Below are 22,337 nucleotides of genomic sequence, written 5' to 3' on the forward strand. Positions count from 1 at the left end.
AGTGGCGAAGCGATTGTAGATCTGTAGTTACTGGAGAAAGTGACATTCAGAGTTGGCAGCACGGGGTGGCATTGCTGCCATGTTGGAATTACCTCACAAGACACTTGTGTGTTTGACGGCAAGACAAGATAATTTTGTGGGTCAGTTATACAGAGGAACATGGTTGTGTCATACCTGTTATATCCATTGTTCTTAACTGTTTCTGTTAATGGCTCACAAAGAGAAGGGCCACGAAATGACGAAATAACAAAATCAATAGAAAAAAGATTTCACCTCAGTGGATATTCGTTCACTACACCCAGTGGAAAGTAGAATGCAGCCCCGCTTTATGATTGAAGTACACTTTTAGTACATAACTCGGAACAGAATAACAGGAAGTGTGTGAAAGTAAGCATCACAGCTACCAGATAAGTTAAAGTCAAAGAAGGCAGCTTGAAGAATGAATGGCTATTGATGATGTGGCTGTCGATAGTTGCCACAGTTCTAAAATTAAGGAAAGATGAAAGAAGTACTGAGCATCATTAGACTTCTTTGAAGGACCTGTGGATGTAGTAGACGTCATACAACCCAGTGTCTCTTGATTAGGCAATGCTCCTTTATCTCTGGCTGTATAAAATTTGATCCTGAGTTGATTTTGGTTTCAGTGAGTTTAACAAATGATACTTCACTGTGTTTCTCATTTATTACGTCTTGTCACCATACCGACAAACCAGTTTTGACAGACTTTTCCAGATGAAGTAGCATGACATTCACTTAAGTCCACTACAGTCCAGTCATTTTCTCCCCTGTGTAGTCCAAATAACCTATAAATGCTACTTGAAATTAGAATTGGTTTTGTACTAACGAGTATAAGATAAATGTCCCTTTTCACCCCAACAAATAACAAAAATTTACCTTAAATATGGTTTTCAATTTATTAAAATAAATTTTGATGATATAATGAATGAAACAATGCAGAAATTAAATATCCTATGATACTTTAAAAGAAAAAAATACAAGGGATTAAAATTAATATTTAACTTTTGTTGCAACAGAAGTTTCTTGCTTCCCAAGAAATTAGACTATTAGGCGGCTAATGGGGGGGGGGGGAGGGGGGGGGGGAGTGAGAAATGGCAACAGCAGCAATGTCACCGAGTCAAATCAACCACTAAATAGTTATTATAAAATATGTTATTATCACACGTTTCACACACAAAAGTAATCTTATTGAATTTTGCACCCGATCACCCCAGTGTCCCTTTTTACCCCATTCTACAGCACTTTTGGTGTAGGCTGCTACTACTCTTCAGATACATTCTGTATGCAGCAAGATTCCATTTTTTGTATATAATCATCATGTCTCGGCACCAAACATACCTGCATAATATGCACATAAAATACATGAGGCTTATCTAATTTAATAACATAAAACATAACTTGTTAAAACAATGATGTAGTGTTTTGTATAATACTGTGACATATGGCATTGTGTAAGGCATACTGTTCTCTTTTTCTTATAGTTTAAATTCTTGAAAGGGTATCTAAATGGGTCCACATGTGTGATGTCCAGTGCTGAAGTTACAACCTTAGCATTACTCTGCAGTATCTTGCTCTTTGAAAATTTAGTCAATTTATCTTAAAACCTTTTGCTAATTAATACTTTTTGTTCAACAGTACATCTGCTTCATCTGATTATGAGTATCAGTTTCCTCCAAAATATTCACCACTTTACCCGCCATTTTATTTTATTCAGGATTTTAAAATGCTTTTCAATGTCGAATATTCCACATCTTGTCTCTTGCAAAGAGACTGCAAATGCTGAGGTATCGCTTTTGGTTAGTTTTAAAAGTTTTTCAGATCTGATAGTAAATGCATGAGATATGGGTAGCTTTTACTTTTGTCTCATGAACAAGGGTGAATCCCTATCCAACTAACCAAAGAAATGCTCACTCTCATCTGATGTATTAGCTCTTCGAACGAGTCTTGCAAACTACTTTATATACCCTGGAGCTGGAATGCGGCATAGCTTTCATAATATTACATCAGACGTCCTGTTTTAAATTATTATTGTCATGGGAAATAGTCCCAACTTTAGTGTATTTGAAAAAGTGTGCAGTTTAGTTTTACACTATTCCAATGTATGACTTCATAGTGAATGACAGTTTTATGTTCTTTGTTTCTTCTCCCATGAGTGTAAATTAATATTCATTGTCATCAGCTTTGTATTGTTTCTGGTGATTAAGATTTATCACCGTACATAGTAAATGATACATTGGTGAAAGAGTAGATGATACATTGGTGACAGATGTGTATAGTGTTGCAGAACTTTTTAACAAACATTTCCTAAGTGTTACTGAAAAGATGGGGTTGTCAGGTTCGGTAGATGCTGCTATGGATTACCTTAGACCAGACATTTCAAGTAACTTCCATAATATGAATTTGACCCTCACTACCCCAACAGAAATAATGTCCATCATAAAATCTTTAAAATCAAAAACATCTAGTGGGTATGATGAAATATCAACAAAGTTAATTAAAGAATGTGATTCTGAGCTAAGTAACATATTAAGCTATCTGTGTAACCGGTCGTTTATTAGTGGAATATTTCCTGAATGGCTGAAATATGCTGAAGTTAAGCCACTGTTTAAGAAGGGAGATAAAGAAATAGCATCAAATTTCCGTCCAATTTCACTGTTGCCAGCAGTCTCAAAAATTTTCGAAAAAGTAATGTACAGTCGTCTTTATAACCATCTTATCTCAAGTAACATACTGTCAAAGTCACAGTTTGGATTTCTAAAAGGTTCTGATATTGAGAAGGCTATCTACACTTACAGTGAAAATGTGCTTAATTCATTAGACAAAAAATTGCAGGCAACTGGTATATTTTGTGATCTGTCAAAGGCATTTGACTGTGTAAATCACAATATCCTTTTAAGTAAACTAGCATATTATAGTATAACAGGAAATGCTGCAAAATGGTTCAAATCTTATATCTCTGACAGGAAACAAAGGGTGTTATTAGGAAAGAGACATGTATCAAGCTATCAGGCATCATCCAACTGGGAACTAATTACATGTGGGGTCCCACAAGGTTCCATTTTGGGCCCCTTACTTTTTCTTGTGTATATCAATGACCTTTCATCAGTAACATTACCAGATGCCAAGTTTGTTTTGTTTGCCGATGATACAAACATTGCAATAAATAGCAAATCAAGTGTAGTCTTAGAATGATCAGCCAATAAAATATTTGTGTACATTAATCACTGGTTCCCAGCCAATTCTTTGTCACTAAACTTTGAAAAAACACACTACATGCAGTTCAGAACTTGTAAGGGGTGTCCCAATAGTATATGTCTAACATACGATGACAAGAAGATAGAAGAAGTGGACAGTGTTAAATTCTTGGGATTACAGCTTGATAATATATTCAACTGGGAGGAGCACACCACAGAACTGCTGAAGCATCTTGACAAATCTCTGTTTGCAATGCGAATTTTGTCAGACATAGGGGATATAAAAATGAAAAAGCTGGCATACTATGCTTACTTTCATACCGTAATGTCAAATGGGATTATTTTTTGGGGTAATTCATCAAGCCAAGCTAAAGTTTTCCGGGCACAAAAACGTGCAGTGAGAGTTATATGTGGTGTGAACTCAAGAACATCCTGCAGAAGCCTGTTTAGGGAACTAGGGATACTAACTACTGCTTCCCAATATATTTATTCCTTAATGAAATTTGTCATTAAAAATATATCACCTTTTCAAACCAACAGCTCAATTCATGGAATCAATACTAGAAATAAGAATAATCTTCACAAGGATTTAAAGTCACTTACTCTTGTACAAAAAGGTGTGCATTATTCAGAAACACACATTTTCAATAACTTGCCAGCAGCCATAAAAAGCTTAACAACCAATGAAACTCAGTTTAAGAGAAGCCTAAAGGATTTATTGGTGGCCAACTCCTTCTACTCCAGTGATGAATTTCTTAGTAAAACCAACTGATTTGTATATAAGTACAACATAACTTCTGCACCATTTCAGTGCAGTAATGTGTTCATTGTAAATAAGTATTACAGTAGTTGTATTACCTTATATATAAATAAAAAAAAATTTTATTTTAAATTCAGTGCATTAGTATTTGTAAAATGACTCTTAGTGTTCATTAAAAAATGACGATCATTCCACTTGGGACCTGTGGAATGGTACATTAGCTTATTTGTTTTAGTTGTAAATATTTGTCATGTATTGTTGTTTTTCTGACATGTTCCACATCCTGGAGGACCTCCTCACTATGGATCAATTGGAATGAAAGTAAATCTAATCTAATCTAATCATATTCCAAAGAAAGGATATACCAAGTGAGGGTGGAGGAGGACAGCTGCTCCCTCATATTATTATTATTAGTAATAATAATAATAATAATAATAATAATAATAATAATAATAATATAATAATAGTAACAAATAAAAAAATCGCAAACAAAAGTCACATTGTGTTCCACAGACTTATTCAGTATCAGTTTGAAGAATGCCAGAAAAAATGGTTATTGACTAGTAGCAATGTACTAAGTCCATCTGTCGTGAAAGCTATAAACTGTTCCTGATTCACCACAAAACTAACATGAATTTCCACACCATTGCTCAGGCGTAGGTACACATTTGCTCTGAACTTGTTTTAATAGGTATATTTTGTAGAACATAGCATGAAAGTATAATTTCTAGTGACATAATGAGTTGTGAGTTACTATATCTGTTGACTCTTTCTGAAAAATACTAAATTTATGTTTAGAATCCATGTTTGTTATCCTGAAAAATGAGGGAGAATTGTCTCTCATGCTGATACACTATGTGAAGACTGACGATGTGAAATGATAAAAACCTTCAATTTTTACTCATTTATCAGTAAAAAGATTAGCACTTTGTAATTATATTTTTAATAATGCATTTAATTTGTTATTGAATTTGTCTGTTTGTGTAATTTTACTTTCATTGAAAACACTCTTTTCTCATAGATTGCCTCTTGCATAATTATGTGTATTTCCTTTATCTGCTTTTATCCGAACTGCATTTGGCATTTTGTACTTTGTATTAATGTCTCTTATTATTTTATTGACTGTTATTTGACCTACATATTATAATTTCATTGCATTTCATGTGTTATTGTATAATTCCAACAATTTTACGTGACAGTCAGCAAATCAGTGCACACATTCTGATGGACATGTTTTCATTCTAGTGTGCGTGGAAATACACTGATAGTTTCCCTGTAGCTGTTTGTTTAGGCTATCACATCCTTACCGAGTGAGGCTTCCGTCCTGCGACTGCTTACGGCCTGTTGGACTGGAATAGTTGGCAGCCAGGATGCCAGAAGTTTGCAGCCATCCTCTCTGTTGATGCCGTCAGGCTACTTAATGATTTCAGTTTGCCTCTTGAATTTTTCGTTACCGTGCCCATGAATATCTCAACAGCATACGAGCTTCCTGAAGCAAGGTAGTGTGTCCACAGTCCTGGTGGAGCTCTGTTAATCGCACATGTTGGCTGCGTTCCTGGTGGAAACTATCACATTGTGGAGCCTGTAGCTGCTGCGGAAAATCAGTTTGAAACCTCGTCGGCAGAGGACTCGCTTTGCTGTTCATTAATGCACTTTACATATGGTAAGTGCACTTGCAGAAGCTTCTCTTCCTTGCCCTCTTCTTTTATTTTATTTTGGTTGGCCTTGGTAGTCTTTCTTATAATATTTTTATCATAACCGTTTGTGCAGAACATGTAGTGTAGCTCCCTCAATTCGTGCTTGATGTTTGTTTGTGTCACTTACCTGGTAGGCATGGGCAGTCAGCGTGTGCAGAATTGAATACAGCTCTCTGCTGCAGGTACTGATTTGTGCTGGTTCGCTTCCTGTAAACTTTGTGTCCCAGTGTATCATCCATAGTTCTGTATATTTCCATGACCAAAAATTATAATATGCCATTGTTTTCGGTTTCGTGGGTGAACTGTATAACCTTGTACAGCCTATTTAAATGCTGAGGGGAGCTTCCCAACTCCTCCTTTCCATTTGGCCATAAAACAAATGTGATGTCTGCATACCCTAGCCAGCAATGGGGGCGTAACAGTGTAGAAGCTAGGGTGGTTTACTCAAAACATTCCATGAAGATGTCTGCATTGACTGAGGAGAGCAGGGCAGCCCATTGGCACTGCATCTAATTTCTCATACTTTTATTGCTGTGGACATCTTCATGGAAGCTTTTGAGCAAACACCCCTAGCTTTTGCACTGTTAAGCCCTTGTTGCTGGCTAGGGTATGTATCTGGCCACACAGGGAGGCAGAGATGGGAAGTTTACTTCAGCCTTTAAAGAGCCTGCATAAGAATACAGAGTTCACCAGTGAAATCTAACACAACAGTCGCTTCTGGACGTGAAAGTATATAGAACTGTGGATGGTCACTGAGACTCACAGTGTACAGGAAGCCAGCCAACACAAATCAGTACCTGCAAGCGGAGAGCAACCATCACCCCGCTGATAAGTATTTAGTTCTGCACACGCCTACCAGATAAATGACCCTAGCAATATCAGGGAAGAATCGAGGGAGCTGCACCACATGTTTAGCGCCAATAATTATGACAACAACATTATAAGAATGGCGACCACAGCCATCTGAAATGAAACAAGATAAGAGGACAAGGAATAGAAGCTTCTGCTAGTGCACTTACCATCAGTAAAAGGCTAAGCAACATCCGCCACTGTCGAGGTTTCAGACTGATTTTCCACAGCAGCTACAGGATCCACAGCATTATAGGCTCCACCAAGGATGCAGTCAACAAACTAAATACTACAGGAGTATATGAACTATGTTTTGAGTGCAGAGTTATCTGCATAAGAGAGACCAGTTAGGTCACAAGTAACAGAACATGAATGCTATGTGCAATTAATACAGCATAATAAATCGGTGATAGTGGAACACCACCATGACAGTGGGCAGCCTATCTTGTTCCAGGAAGCCCGTGTGCTGGTGAAAGTCATGGACGCAGCAAATAAAAATTGAGAAGCAATTGAAATCATTAAGCAGCCTGACAACATCAATAGAGATGATGGCTACAAACCTTTGGCATCCTGGCTGCCAGCTATCCAAGTCTAAAGGGCCACAAGTGTTCGCTGGGCAGAAGCCTCACTGGACAAGGACAAGACAGCCTAAGCAAACAGCTACAGGGAAACTATAAATGTATTTCCGCACACACCAGGAAGAAAACGTGCCTGCCAAAAGCCATGTGCTTATTTGCAGACTGCCGTCAATCACTGACAATCCAGTTAGCATACCAATAGCTTCTTTCCTACCCTTCCCCCTTCTTTCATGACTAGCCTATTATATTCTGGGGCCAATAAAGTATCAGAAATAAGACGTATATTGATACCATTCATCTGCAGTAAATAGTCACCTTAACCAAAACCAGCCTTTTGTTGAGAAAGGCCACTGTAATACGGTTGAAATGTTGGTGTAAGTTTATAATTAAAGCATTTTATACATTGATGTGTTACAATACCCAGAAGAAATTTAATCATCGTGACACTAGCTGTGGAATCCTTTGTTGTTAGATCTATTGTGATATGTGTAATGTGATTTTGTTATTTGCGATTAGGTTTTTTTCCTAGTTTTGGTGTTACATTTAATTTTAATCCTTGGTTCAGTATATTTAACTTTTTTATTAAAATTGATTCCCGACAGATTTTACACACTATTGAGAAAAACAAAGCTGCTAGGCATAACTTGTTTTTTCCTATAACTCTTACTATTGTACTCTGTTACAATTACAACAGCCAGTGTTTAGTCTGTTCACTTTCATAAACTGTTTAATCACTTACTCCTAGCATAATTGGGTCAAATTGCAATGGCAAGGCCGCTGTTATTTATTGAAGGTTTACTAAACACAAATTCACGTATAGTTACCATTTTTGTTTAAAGCATTCACAAAGTTCTCAAGCCATATGAGCATGTTCACAAATTGTCTGAGCTCGTTTATCTTATTATACCTTCCTTTAGTCAAGTCGTGCCATAATTTTTCTCCCATATATGATTCAGTACCTCTTCATAATTTATGTGATACCCTCTTCTCAACTTCAGCATTCTTCAGTAGCATCAAATTTCAAAATCTTCTATCCTATTCTTGTCTGAACTGTTATATAATTGTCTATATTTGATGTTAGAGGTCTTTTTAGACACTTTTCTTGCTGTTTTTGTTGTGCATTTTATAACGTTTTTACTTCAGTTATGTTAGTTACTTTTTTGTCTAAATACACTACCTGACAAAAAAAGGGGAAGCAGCCACATGACATGGTCAGATGTCAACATATCTTCGTGCATACACACACCATTGACGGGCATGTAAATAATTAGAAGTCAAAATGCTTTATTGTTGTTTGTGTTTAGTGTTGTTATGGTCTCATGGGATACACAGGTTGGAGAAAAATTGTCATGAAATATTAACCCTGGATAGCTAATGCCAGTAGGAACCAAATTTAGGAATGTTGTGTAGGTCAATAACGCACAATTTTTGAACTATGGAAACTTGGCGCCATGCTTTGTGATTGGCCGCGGGGTTGCCCAGTTGCCGGATGCTCTCGACAATGCATGACCATGAATGCTTGCCTGCTGGAGATCATGATGTGTCCAAGATGGCCCACACTCTCGGTGGTAGTGTGCCAGCCTTCCACTCTGGGGACCTGGGGGCAAATCCGCTGGGGTCTCGACACATCCGTTGAAGTTTCATGATAAGACATACTGGTAACAAACCCGTTGCATACAGTCTTTTACAAATTGTGTTGGCCCTGAAAAGAGCCTTATTTGTAGCTAGGACATTGTTTACATAAAGCAGGTGCTAGAACTGGTGACCCTCTGACATGACACAAGCTTGGTAATGTCGAACAATGTTTTGCCAAACTCTATCTAAGATTTCTGCCATTGCCCTGATGTGATTGGCGGCATATTGAATACGACCCATTAATTCATCTTCATTTCTAGGTGGTTCGCACCCGGGTGGGTGAACTAGAACCTTGAAGAATCCCCGTAGGAAAAAGCTCGGTGGCGAGAAGTCTAGCGATTGAGAGGGCCAGGTCTTGTGAGCACCTCTGCCAATTACATGGCTGTCGAAGTGTTCATTAAAATATCGGTGTTATGTGCGGTCACCCCATCATGCTGCAACCACATGCATAGCCCTATGTCCAGGGCAACATTTTCCAGCAGGCCAGGTAGAGTTTTTGCAAAAAGTGAAGGTAATTTGCTCTGGGAAGTCGAGGAGGTAGAGAGCCGGCCCAATTGGCTGGTCACCCACAATACCTGTGCAAATGTTTAGCGAAAATTGTTCCTGGTTTCTGTGGATGTAAGTGACGTGAGGATTTCCCCTTGCCCAGTAATGAATGTTTAGTGTTGCAGAGGCCATCCCAATGGAAGGTGCAATCATTGGTAAACAACAGAATGGCGGGGAAGTCGGGATCTCGTGCATCACATCACAGAAATCACTGGCAAAACCCTAGCCTGTGTTAGTAGTCCGCCACAGGATTTAGTTCTTTGACAGATTGGAAACTAAATGGATGCTAGTCGTCATCCCTCGAAACCTCCCAGTCTAACTGATTAGTGACTCCCATGTTGTGTCCAGCCACTTGAGTACTTGTCATAGGTGTTTCTTCGAAGCGTTCAAGAAAACTCTCTTCAAATCCAACATCCCATTGTTCAAGGTCTTCCAGCATCACCATGATACCCCACTAATGAGCCTGTTTCGCCAAGTTGCCAGTGGATTACTGTAAACGTTTGCGGTTCGTGGTTGGTGTCTTGCTGGGTACCATTCCCCATACAACTGTCGAGCTTCATGCGTATTACTGTCAGCTAGTCCATAAACAAAAACCATACCTCATTCCTCTTCAAGACAATACTGTGCCACCATGCTTACTGTATGACTAAATCACAGGTGACGTGCGTGCGCGCTCCGAAGAGAAGTGTACGTGTGAATGCCTTTGATGTGAGGTGGGAACAAACGACATGACCTATTTGACACGTGCATATCACGTTGGGGCAGTGACGGAGCAAGGGACATTTGTATGTGTGAACCAATGACCATAGCGCTGCCCGTCAACTGACAAATGGGAACAGGGCAATCCCACAGCTGATCGGAGTGTGTGATACCAAGTTTCTGTAGTTTAGAAATGCTGTGTTGTCAACCTACACAACACTAGTAATTTGGTTCCCACTGGCATCAGCTATACGGGGTTAAAATTTTGTGACACAATTTTTCTCCACCCTGTATAAGTGGCACGAAAAGCATCAGATGTTGATTACTGTTAAGCCCACAGAGATGCTGCATACTCGAGGGAGACAGTGTTATCAACAAATGACTAAGCATGAAAGGGATCTCATTGTGGGTCTCCATGTGGCTGGCTGGTCAAATCGTCCAATTTACACATTTGTTGGCATTTAGATGTGATAGTGAGCCAATATTGGACTGCACAGGAATGTGAGTGCAGGCACATACATTATTGGGGTTGAGGTCGACCAAATCTGAGCACCACAAGGGAGGATTATTGGGGTTGAGGTCGACCAAATCTGAGCACCACAAGGGAGGATCAGTGTATTGTGCACCAAGCACTTTGTAAACCCTTCATATTCGTGATGCCTCTCCTCTGACAATGAGCAGTGGATTCTCTGCAGTACTTTATCATTCTGTATCGTTGCTCTGAGTCTAGTAACAGCCAGGCAAGGGAATTACCTTCCACACGTAGGCCTCCATTAACATAAACAACTGCGTTTAGAGTGGTGCCATGACTGGGAAGTGTGGACTGCTGATGAATTGCATTGAATTGTGCTCAGTGATGAATTGCAGTTCTGCACTACCTGGCAATCATTATGAGTAAGTTTGGTGTCAATTTGGGGGGAGGGTCCTTTTCTTCCAATGTTTTGGAGAGGCGCAGCAGTATCACTCCTGGTGTCATGGTAAGGGAAGCCATCGGGGATGACTTCAGGTCACAGCTGGTATTGATCAAGGGAACTCTGATGACGCAATGGTATATCATGGAATTCTGCATCCTTATGAGTATCCTCTCTTGTGAAAATACTGTAGCGCCATTTTTCAACTGGATGTTGCTCATCCACACATGGTTCATGTCTCAGTGGACTGTCTGTGTATTGTAGTGGTACTGCTTTGGTCAGCAAGATCCACAGATCTATCCCTGGTAGAATGTATGTGGGACCTGCTCAGGTTTCAACTCCATCCCAGCACAAGTATCCAGGATACCAACAACCAGTTACAACAGTTGTCGGTCAGTTTGCCACAGGAAAGGATACAACAGCTTTGTAGCGCCATTCTTAAATGAATCAGTGCACGCATCCAGGCCAGAGGGGTTGCAACATCATACTAATAAGTGAGATTATACTGCCATAACCTTTGTCAGTTTGAATTGATTTTGTGATAATTGGAATAACATCACATACATTCTCAACACTTGAAGTTTCATTTTGTTTCCTCCCCTTTCTGAGTACTTCACTTTTTTTTTAACTCACCTGGCGCGTTTAGTGTCTCATGCCCTAATCAAATTCTTTCAACAGATTCTGATGCAGTGCAACTACATTCCATTACCGTTGTTCTACTTTTGTTGGTATTCATCTCATAACCTCCTTTGAAGACACTATTCGTTCCGTTCAAATCTCTTGCCAACTACTACTTCTCTTTCATATCCTTTGACTCTTATAACTGCTGTAAACATAGGTCTGTCTTTTAAGTATTCAGTATTGCCTCCTGTTTTTCCTACACTTATCTGTGATGCAACCTGATCTTCAGAGGGGTTGGCCTCTACCAGTCTTTCCACTCTTCAACTAATTCATCTCCATATTTTGCAACTGTGACTTGTTAAACTGTTCAGTGAATATTTAAACCTGTCAGCATGTCTTCTATGGAATTGGAATTATTAAATTCTTCTTGAAATATTAGGAAATTTTGCCTGTCTAATGTAATTATGAAATGGATGAATTTTTTTATGTTATATCCTCCCAAGGATTTCAATTTTTTCTGCATTGTGTGGTTTGTTTCAACGTTGGAGATATGATACTGTGAGAAGAATTTGACACAACACTGAAAGACTCATATACTTTTCATGTGCTTCATCTCCTTTGTGTAGCCCTTCTATACATTCCTTCTATGTTTGGCATCCCTTCTTTGCTAAGTACTGGCATGCCGTCTGAGCTCTGATATTCATGCAGCCACTTCTCTTTTGTCCAAAGATTTTTTTTTTATTTACTATAGACAGCACCTCTTTTTGCCTTTAGTCATGCATAACATGTGGAATGTACAGATATATTGTTGGCAACAAGTGCTATGTCAACAACAATGAATATGATTTTACACAGTTCATGGTGTTGCAGAAAGTTGTTATTCTTTTTAAAAACTGATTTATCCCTTACAAAAATTTTGAGAACAGATTGTATCTATAAAACAGAACTGCTTTTTCATTTATTTTGTTTATTCAGTTTAATAAGTCACAGCTGCAAACTACTAATGCGAATTCTTTACAGACGAATGGAAAAACTGGTAGAAGTGGACCTCGGGGAAGATCAGTTTGGATTCCGTAGAAATGTTGGAACACGTGAGGCAATACTAACCTTACGACTTATCTTACAAGAAAGATTAAGAAAAGGCAAACCTACGTTTCTAGCATTTGTAGACTTAGAGAAAGCTTTTGACAATGTTAAGTGGAATACTCTCTTTCAAATTCTGAAGGTGGCAGGGGTAAAATACAGGGAACGAAAGGCTATTTACAATTTGTACAGAAACCAGATGGCAGTTATAAGAGTCAAGGGGCATGAAAGGGAAGCAGTGGTTGGGAAAGGAGTGAGACAGGGTTGTAGCCTCTCCCCGATGTTATTCAATCTGTATATTGAGCAAGCAGTAAAGGAAACAAAAGAAAAATTCGGAGTAGGTATTAAAATTCATGGAGAAGAAGTAAAAACTTTGAGGTTCGCCGATGACATTGTAATTATGTCAGAGACAGCAAAGGACTTGGAAGAGCTGTTGAACGGAATGGACAGTGCCTTGAAAGGAGGATATAAGATGAACATCAACAAAAGCAAAACAAGGATAATGGAATGTAGTCGAATTAAATCGGGTGATGCTGAGGGAATTAGATTAGGAAATGAGACACTTAAAATAGTAAAGAAGTTTTGCTATTTAGGGAGTAAAATAACTGATGATGGTCGAAGTAGAGAGGATATAAAATGTAGACTGGCAATGGCAAGGAAATCGTTTCTGAAGAAGAAAAATTTGTTAACATAGAGTATAGATTTAAGTGTCAGGAAGTCGTTTCTGAAAGTATTTGTATGGAGTGTAGCCATGTATGGAAGTGAAACGTGGACGATAAATAGTTTAGACAAGAAGAGAATATAAGCTTTCGAAATGTGGTGCTACAGAAGGATGCTGAAGATAAGGTGGGTAGATCACGTAACTAATGAGGAGGTATTGAATAGGATTGGGGAGAAGAGAAATTTGTGGCACAACTTGACTAGAAGAAGGGATCGGTTGGTAGGACATGTTTTGAGGCATCAAGGAATCACAAATTTAGCATTGGAGGGCAGCGTGGAGGGTAAAAATCGTAGAGGGAGACCAAGAGATGAATACACTAAGCATATTCAGAAAGATGTAGGTTGCAGTAAGTACTGGGAGATGAAGAAGCTTGCACAGGATAGAGTAGCATGGAGAGCTGCATCAAACCAGTCTCAGGACTGAAGACCACAACAACAACAACATTTATTAAACTCTTATGTTGTTACTTGAGAGTGGCAACATAACCAAAATCACAATCATAAATAAATAACTTTAGTAACAGCTCAGGTGGTACATGTCATATCTCTGATAAGTTTAAAATTTTGATTTGATTTATTCCACCTGGATAAAACAACAACTTATTCTATATTATTTTTGGAGCTTTATCATGTATTTATGTTCTTTTGGCATGTTTCACAACCTTGGCTTCTGAGTAAAGGTCTATGGAACAAACATTGTATATAACTTAACAAAAAATTTTCAAACTGTGAAACATATTGTGATTTTTTTTTTTTTTTTGCTGTTGAAACTGTGTCCATATGTTATAGGTGTGTGATACCTATCCACGATCTCTGTATGTGCCAGCATCAGCGTCTACTTCAATGCTAATTGGCAGCTCCAAGTTCAGGAGCAAAGGTCGGCTCCCAGTGCTCACATATCTTCACCATAACAAGGTAATAACATAGTACTCCTTAAGGTGAACATTTAAAATGATAATAAATATTTATTTTTGTATGTGTGGGTCGTTAGCTTTTTGATAAGGTGAACATGGTTTCAGAATTTTGCAACACTGAGAATGTAATTAGAAAATTACAAGGAGACATTATGGTTTGCCAATATTTCCATTAGGAAGTGAAATAGTAAATACTACTGTTAGACAAGTGAGAAAGTGCAATAAAAACTATCCCAGCTTTAGAAACTGGTAGTTCCTTATTCAGGAAAGAAAGATGGTGTGAAAGGAAGGGCAGATAACGCAGACCCCAGGATCTAAGAGGAAGGGAGGACAATGATGAAAGGGAGGCCTCAGAGAGCACATAATGATGATGATTCTAGCAAATTACCTCTTTCATGGAGGTTGGTAAGAACATTTAGGAGAGGTCGAATTACTCAGAACCCATCAGATATGATAAAGAAGAGAGACAAAGGTGGTAGAAAATGTCTGTAAGAAACTGGGGCTGGAAGAGGATAGAATGAAGGGATAGAGAAAGAAGCAAACATAGTTATGAAAGTAGAAAAGATGATTTTGTTTGGGGGGTGGGGAGTAATAAAATAGGATCTCAAATAATTTGTATTTAGTGGGGTATAAATAGATGAGGACGACGAGGAGTGGGGGGAGTGGAGGGGGATAATATATGTAAAATGCAACACAATGAGTGTATCAACTAGTAAAACATATAGTGCTCTCACATGTTGCTATTTCTTTAATTATGCAGCTTTTTGCCAGTGGGGGGCAGGAGTTGTAAATGGACATACGAGTTGTAAATGGACATACACATCTTCGTGTGTGACGTAGGAAAAGAGGAAAATAAGTATCTAAAGCATGTTATTCATGTAAGATATTTCCACTCTTAGAGCTTTTGCAAGTAATATGTGTTGTGTAAACAATACCAAGAGTCAGCTCAACTCCAGCAGTGGGGCAAGACCTCAAATAGTCACTGTCTGCGAGTTTAGATCTCTCGTATAGACAGCAACCTCCATGTTTCAACAGCTGCTCATTGTAGCTATCGGACAAGAAAAACTGTACTGGCATTGTCAGGAGAGCTGAGAGTATTTGAAGAATGCTGAGCAGCCATATTGCGTCCTATATTTGTGTGTATTACCATATCTTCATAATATATTTTGCTGTGCTAATGCACACATTAAATAAGAGTACCCATGAAACTGTGTGTTTTAGGTACAATATGTGTCCGTGCATGGCAATATTTATCTTTATCAAACAGCAGTAAACAACCCACTGCATGACAATAAGTGCTTTTCCATTGTTTAAACAACTGCCACATGACAACATATTTCCATTTCCATTGTTATCAGGCAGCCTGATCCATGTAAATATGAAACAAACTCTGTTTTTTTTTATGGTAATTGCTGTTCATCAACAAAACAAGTTAAGAGAAATTTGTAAAAGAGATCTCAGAGAAATGAAAGAAACATTTGTTGTCATTAAAATAAGAATTAGAATTAATTGAAAGATTTTAGAAGGGAGAAACTGCCGCGAAACTAAATGCTGCTTATGGTACTAGAATGCAGACTGTTTGGGACATTAAAAAGAGTAAGCAAAAAACAAAGAATTTTATCAGGAAATTTGGTTCTAGTTCTGGAGCATCTGCATGAAAAAGCATTAAGAGATCCACATTTAGTGAATTAGATGCTGTTCTTTTGCAGTGGTTTAGCTGAAAATGAGCAGAAGGTGTCATTGTTTCAGGTATGATGTGTGCTGAAAAACCTTGATTTTTTCATGTAGCACTAAGGTTAGAGAGAGAATTTAATGCCTCATCTGTATGGCTCACCAAATTCAAATGATGTCACAGGATTCGTGAACGTACGGTGTGAGGAGAGCGGCTTAGTTCAAATGTTGCAGCAGCTGATTCCATGTGGGAGAGTTACAGAAATTTGTGGAAGAAGAGACTTTTACACCAAACGAAATTTATAATGCAGATGAAAGTGGTCTTTATTAAAAAGTCTATCAACCAGGATCTTGCTTTTAAGAGAGTTCATGCTCCTTGTTGTCTAAAGAACGCATTACAATTTTGTGCACTGCTAATCCTTCTGGGAACCACAAAGTGAAACTAGTGTTCTGGTGATTGGAAAATAAAAAAAATCCCGAGCATTCAAGGATATGAAAGCTAAGGATCTTCCACTGCATTGTTACAACCAAAAAGGAACTTAGATGCATAGTGAAATTTTGAAAACATGACTCTACACAAATTTTGTACCACAAGTTTGGTGGTTTCTACAAGAGGAAAGGACTACCACAGAAGACTGTTTTATTGCTTGAAAATGTCCCTTCATGTCCAAATGAGAGGATTCTCATACATGATGATGGTAACTAAGTTTTTACATTCTCACATTACTGCCACTATACAGCCAATGGACCAAGGCATAACTGCATCAGTCCACTGAGAATGGTAGTTAGTGAGAATGATTTAGTGAAGTTCTGGAAGAAGTTAACAATACTAGGTGCCATACAGAGGACTTCTGATGCCTAACAGGAAGCCAAGCCATATAAACTAGTTCGACCATAGAATAAAGTGATTTTTAAGGTTTCATTGATGAAGAAAAAACAGCTGCACAAATAATGAATCTGGCAATGGGTTTATATGGTTTTAAATATGTTGAATAAAGAAAAAAACAAAAACAAAAAAACAAAAAACAAAAAAAAAACCTTGAATGGGTGGCTGAAGATTAACACACGTGAGAACGGCTTCTGGTACATGAGTGACACTGAAATTGGCAGCTACTTCGCAACAAAACGGAAGAGGATAGTGAATGTGAAAGTGGTGATGAAGACAGTGACCTTGACAGTCGTTGTACCAAATTGCACAGTGTTAATATCCTTCTCGATTTTATAGGCCAGGGGGTATTTCAGCGCAAGGAAGTTATCACTGCAAGAAAAATTTGAAATGCTGTGTGAAAAAATGTAGTTCCTCTCGGAAGTAGACCAACATCACAGACTATTTGGAGAAATAGCCATGCCTACAGTACATGTGCACAGAACTTGGATAAACCTTCAAACAGAGGAAAGTAACATGATCCTAAAACAGCTTGAACACCTCGAATTAATTTATGAGCATAACATGATGTCGTAAGAGCGACGATGTATACAACATAATCTGTTACTAAAAAATCATCCATAAAATACTTGAAAATGGTCTAAGGCCAAAATTGTACACTCACATAGGAAATAAAGAGAATGACAGCTGAAGGCTTCAAGAAATCATTAAAAGAATATATATTTGAAAATATCTCAATTATTCGTGCAACTTGTCCTCAACATTACCCCTAATTATTGGGAGTATACTGCATTTAGCTTCCAAGAAGAGAAGAGAGATGTAATTTTTGACATATTTTCCATTTTTAAAATTTAAATATGTCCCCATCAGTACAATGTGTTTTTCAGTGATCTATAACAGAGTAACTAAATTTTTATGGGCCACACATTTTGTACCTCCTGTGTATTCTTTCTTTGTTGCTGTCTGTTCTGTACAATTCATGCTATTAACTTCACTCTGGTGTCTGATGCCTAGGACTTTGACTATTCTTTGTCTAGTTTGATGAGTAACATTTGCACCTCTTCCTACGTTACTATGTTTGCTTGTAGTTGTGATAATGGACAACTGTACTATTTCTCTACATAATTGTGAGTAGTATCACTATTGTTTGATCTGATAAGGTGAAAGAAAGTTTGATGCTGTTATGTTATCTTTGTATATGCTTGAAACTGCTACTGACTGGAAGTAGAAAAGTTTGTATATTAATGTATCAAAAATTGAGACTATGTTAGTAATAACATTTGTACTGAAGTAATTGTCATTTCACTCCCATTGGATTTGTTTCAGGCTGCCATTTGTCGATGCAGTCAACCGCTTTCAGGCTTCAGTGCACGCTGTCTCGAGGATGAACAATTGCTCAACTCCATTCTGAGAACAAATCCCAACTCGTCTTACATGTGTGTTGTGGACACGAGGCCCAGGGTGAGCTCCATTCCGTGCATCAAGTTGGGACTATGCGGACCGTGCGGGGTAAAGTAGCTGCAGCCGGCATGATAGCCGGCGCCAGAATCGTGATGCACTTCTCCCTCTTCTGCAGTTTGGATCCACACTCTTATGTGTCTTTTGCCCTGTGTTCTGATGCTTTCCAACTTGATGAAATGTGGAATGACGTCCTCCAGAACTTGATCTGTAAAAGTTTGGCATTTTGTTTTCATCTATATCGGAGTAATATATCATCTAGTATTCCAATGATCTTTGAATTAAGAATGATGGCTGAACCTCACTGATATGTACATTGCTTAGTAAGGGCATGGAAATGATACATTATATTCCTATCTGTGACAAAGCTGATATCTTGCAGCATCTCTCAATGTGCATAGATACAGCATGCTAAGTGTTGCAGTACAAATTCACTTTAAGTCAAAAGAAATGGGAAGGGTCGAGGGGTACTGTAAGAGAATGAGCAGACGGTGCATAGGTTAAATTGTGAGACTAAGCAGAGGAAACATGAAAATCTTATAGAACTGGATTCTTGAGCTAGATACGCTGAGGAGTGGTGTCCACAACAGGGGAAAGGGGATAAATGTTAATTTGCCTTCAGAAGTTAAGGTAATCCTGATACTGTGGGAACTATTGATTTATGTATGGTATGTTTGAGTTTAGTATAGCATTCAGAATTTCCTGGAGATTTTGGAACTGCAATAAAATGAGTGCAGTGGTCGTGTGGAATGTATGAACGGAGGCAATGTTGTTGGTAGATGTAGCCTCTGGAATGGTATTACATGGTGGATTTAGCCATTGTTGATGTATGTCAGAATGTGTTACTCCAATGATGATACTTTCCATTTAGATAAAAGGGCCATACTCATCTTTTGTGATACTGCACAAAAGCTTAAATGGATCTCAAACATGCTTATTTGGGGAAATCAGATTTTCTAACCCCATATTCTCAGATTTATTTACTTCTATGAAGCTAGATTTTATATGTAAAGGAAAGTAAATTATCATATTCTATCTGTAATAGTGTCATCCTCCGTGCCTACTCACAGAATCTGATACAACTGATAGCATAAAATTATGGCTTTGATCCAAAGCATTCAACTACTGCAGTGATTTGGCTTTGAACTTAAACAGCTTGTGTCTCCCCTGATTCTGCCATCTCTTTTACTGCAAACATACAGCTGCATAATGTTCTTCCGTTTACTCACACCCACTGTCCTATCATATTGATTGCTCTGTACAACATGTATTTTCACACCTGCGTCATAAAATTGTTATGATTTAAAGTAACTGTATTTAGGCTCTGTTATGTTATTTCTCTTCTCTTGTCCAATGGTGAAAATGTCTTCGAATGTCTTAATTGTGCACTGTTTCTGGCAGATGCTACCAAAAGAAACCTTTTCAATTGTTATCCCTGCCCTATCTCATGTTTTTTTTTTTTTTTTGCCTCTGAAAGGGATGAAAACCAGCCACTGAGTTGCCCATCATTGAGCAAGAAGTATTCAATTTTTTTAAGCTCAAAAAAGAAAGTGAAGTGAAAAATGTATTGAGAAACTGCAGTAGGTATACATTCCAAGGGTACTTTGACATAAATAATTGGGATTTCGGTGTAAAAAATAAAAGAAAGAAAATTATTCTCGATACAGATAGGATGACAAATATGGAACCAAAGTGTGTCAGATGTAAAAGGTTTGACACTATTAACATTATAATTTGTTTAATATTGTGAAGATGAATCTTTGTTTTTGTGTTGTGTGCATCATAAGTAATGCTGTTAATAAGCAGTGTCTAGTTTTATTTGGTGTATAGCCATAATTTTCTTAGATTTTACCAACCTCTTGATTGAAGCATCATTATCTTATCAGATGTGTATTTTCAAGCTGTTGGAATGAAGTCATGAGGAAAGTGAACAAGAAATTATTTGTAACAATATATTTATTTCAAAACTGTTTCCATTTTTTCACCTTCTGAAGTATGACAGTCAATCTGAAACTAGGAGATAAATTCACAAGTATGAGTTTTGAGATCACTATTTGTGTAATGACATAGCAAGTGTCATGGGTTTGATTTTTTAAATAAATAATCGTGGTTAGTGTAAATAATGAAGCAACAACTGGTGATTCTGGTACTTCATATCGTAATAAATTATGCACTGGAATAAATAAAATAAAATAAAATGATTATTCTAATCGGCAGTCTTTATGTTGCCTTGCTCAATAGTAATATTCCATACTAGGGTAAATCAACAGAATTGAGGTACATACTTAATAAGTATACATTTCAAAACAAAGTTACCTTGATTACTAAACTGCTTGCCAGGATTGCAAAATTTTCTGAAGTAAATTGTAGAAAACATCATCTGTTCCTTGTTGTATTATGCTATTAGTGCATGCATTAAAACAGACTTGCATATCATGAAAGTGGATGATCTTTTTGTACCTAACAAATATGCCTTATACAGATCAACAACATTATAATGTGATATGCTGTGTAGTTCCATAACCATGCTTCCTTATATTAAATGTTCCAATTAAAGCACTGCATGTAGCTAGTCAGATTCTTAGTGCATTTTTTTCTATATCTCCTGCTCTATGTCAAAGTTGCACACTGCATGGAAGTTGGAAAGCCTTAAAGAAAAGAAAGATATTTCTGTTTCATTGCATGTGGCCCCACATTTACAGATGTTGTTGTACCATTTGGAATAATTGTAACTATTTACATCGAAAATGTGTGTCTATTGTTGGAACTTTATTCATTTGTATCTTAATAATTGCAGATTAATGCTATGGCTAACCGAGCTGCAGGAAAAGGGTATGAAAATGAAAACAACTATGAGAATATCAAATTCCATTTCTTTGGAATTGACAATATACATGTTATGAGGAGTAGTCTGGTGAAACTAATTGAAAGTGAGTTTGCTATCTTAATGAGTAATATTTCTTATATAATGATATTACGTAAGGTTCTGCATTATAAATATAGTGGCTCTTCCTTTGCAGACATACAGTGATAACTCACTAATAGAGTTTTATATTTTAATGATAATAACAAGAATTTTGCCAATATAGAAACCATTCATATTAGCCCAGCCACCATTACAGTGTGCAGTACTCTAGGAGTAATTAATGCTAAACAGTGAGACCATTGCAAATATGCTAATACTTTAAGACTTTGTCATCTGCATGTGTTGTACAAATGTATGCGCTTGGTGCTGGCAGCGTTAATTCAGATTACTTGCCTTGTCGCCAGCTGTTCTTGACATTATTGGGAGATATAAATTGTTAAGTTTCACTAATCTCATCGTTAGTTCTCATAAGTTCTTAACACTGTTCCCCTACTTTCATGAAATTTCGAAGATATGCATACATAAATAAATACAAAATTTGTTTGTTTCATATACTTATTTATTTGTATTGTCTTTGGTACTTAGTATTTCTCTTTCATTTGATATGCAGCAAAACAGTCTCCAAGATGTAATGCAACTCCACAAGACTTGCACATTAAATTTGTTGTTCTTTTTTTTTTTTTTTTTGTTTTTGGAACATACATGGCAGTTTCTTCGTTTTCATTTATTCGTTTCAGAAATAGGTATTAGGTGGTGTTGCTTTATGTGACCGGAAAGTCTGTCAACCGGATCATGATGAGATGTACGTGATGTAGTGGCAAACTGCAAGTTTTGCTCAGAAGCAGGTACATGTCTTTTCTCCACTAATCGGACACTTTCAATACAAAATCATGAAATCGGAGACTCTTGTGTTCTGTATTGAAATATTGACATGTACGGAATGCATTAAATAATGTGCAGTTAAAGAGATACATGCAAATCTTTTTTGACCATTTTATAGTTTTTCTGTATATAGGATAATAACTCAAATATTAGTCTGCCTGATTCACTCCTTTCATGTATTTATTGCAGTCCAGTACACTTTCAGGTTTTTTTAATTGTGTAATTGGTTTTTCTATGTTTTCTTGGAGTGTCAGTCAAAGTGGCATTATGTATTGTAGAGATCATTCGTACCATTTTAGTTTTCGAAGCTCTCCATACCTGTGCGAGTACTTCACCTTTCCTCTGATGA

General features: G+C 37.5%; 1 protein-coding gene across 1 annotated transcript in view; it reads left to right on the forward strand.

The window, feature by feature from the left end:
- LOC124622641 (myotubularin-related protein 6) overlaps positions 1–22,337 on the forward strand; it is a 442,887-nt gene that overhangs the window by 306,067 nt on the left and 114,483 nt on the right. The window contains exons 5-7 of the mRNA XM_047148418.1: positions 14,101–14,226; positions 18,109–18,243; positions 21,038–21,170. Of these exons, the coding sequence (XP_047004374.1) occupies positions 14,101–14,226; positions 18,109–18,243; positions 21,038–21,170 (394 nt within the window). The remainder of the gene's footprint in view (positions 1–14,100; positions 14,227–18,108; positions 18,244–21,037; positions 21,171–22,337) is intronic.

Source organism: Schistocerca americana, chromosome 7, assembly GCF_021461395.2.
Source record: "Schistocerca americana isolate TAMUIC-IGC-003095 chromosome 7, iqSchAmer2.1, whole genome shotgun sequence".
In the NCBI taxonomy this organism is placed as follows: Eukaryota; Metazoa; Arthropoda; class Insecta; order Orthoptera; family Acrididae; genus Schistocerca; species Schistocerca americana.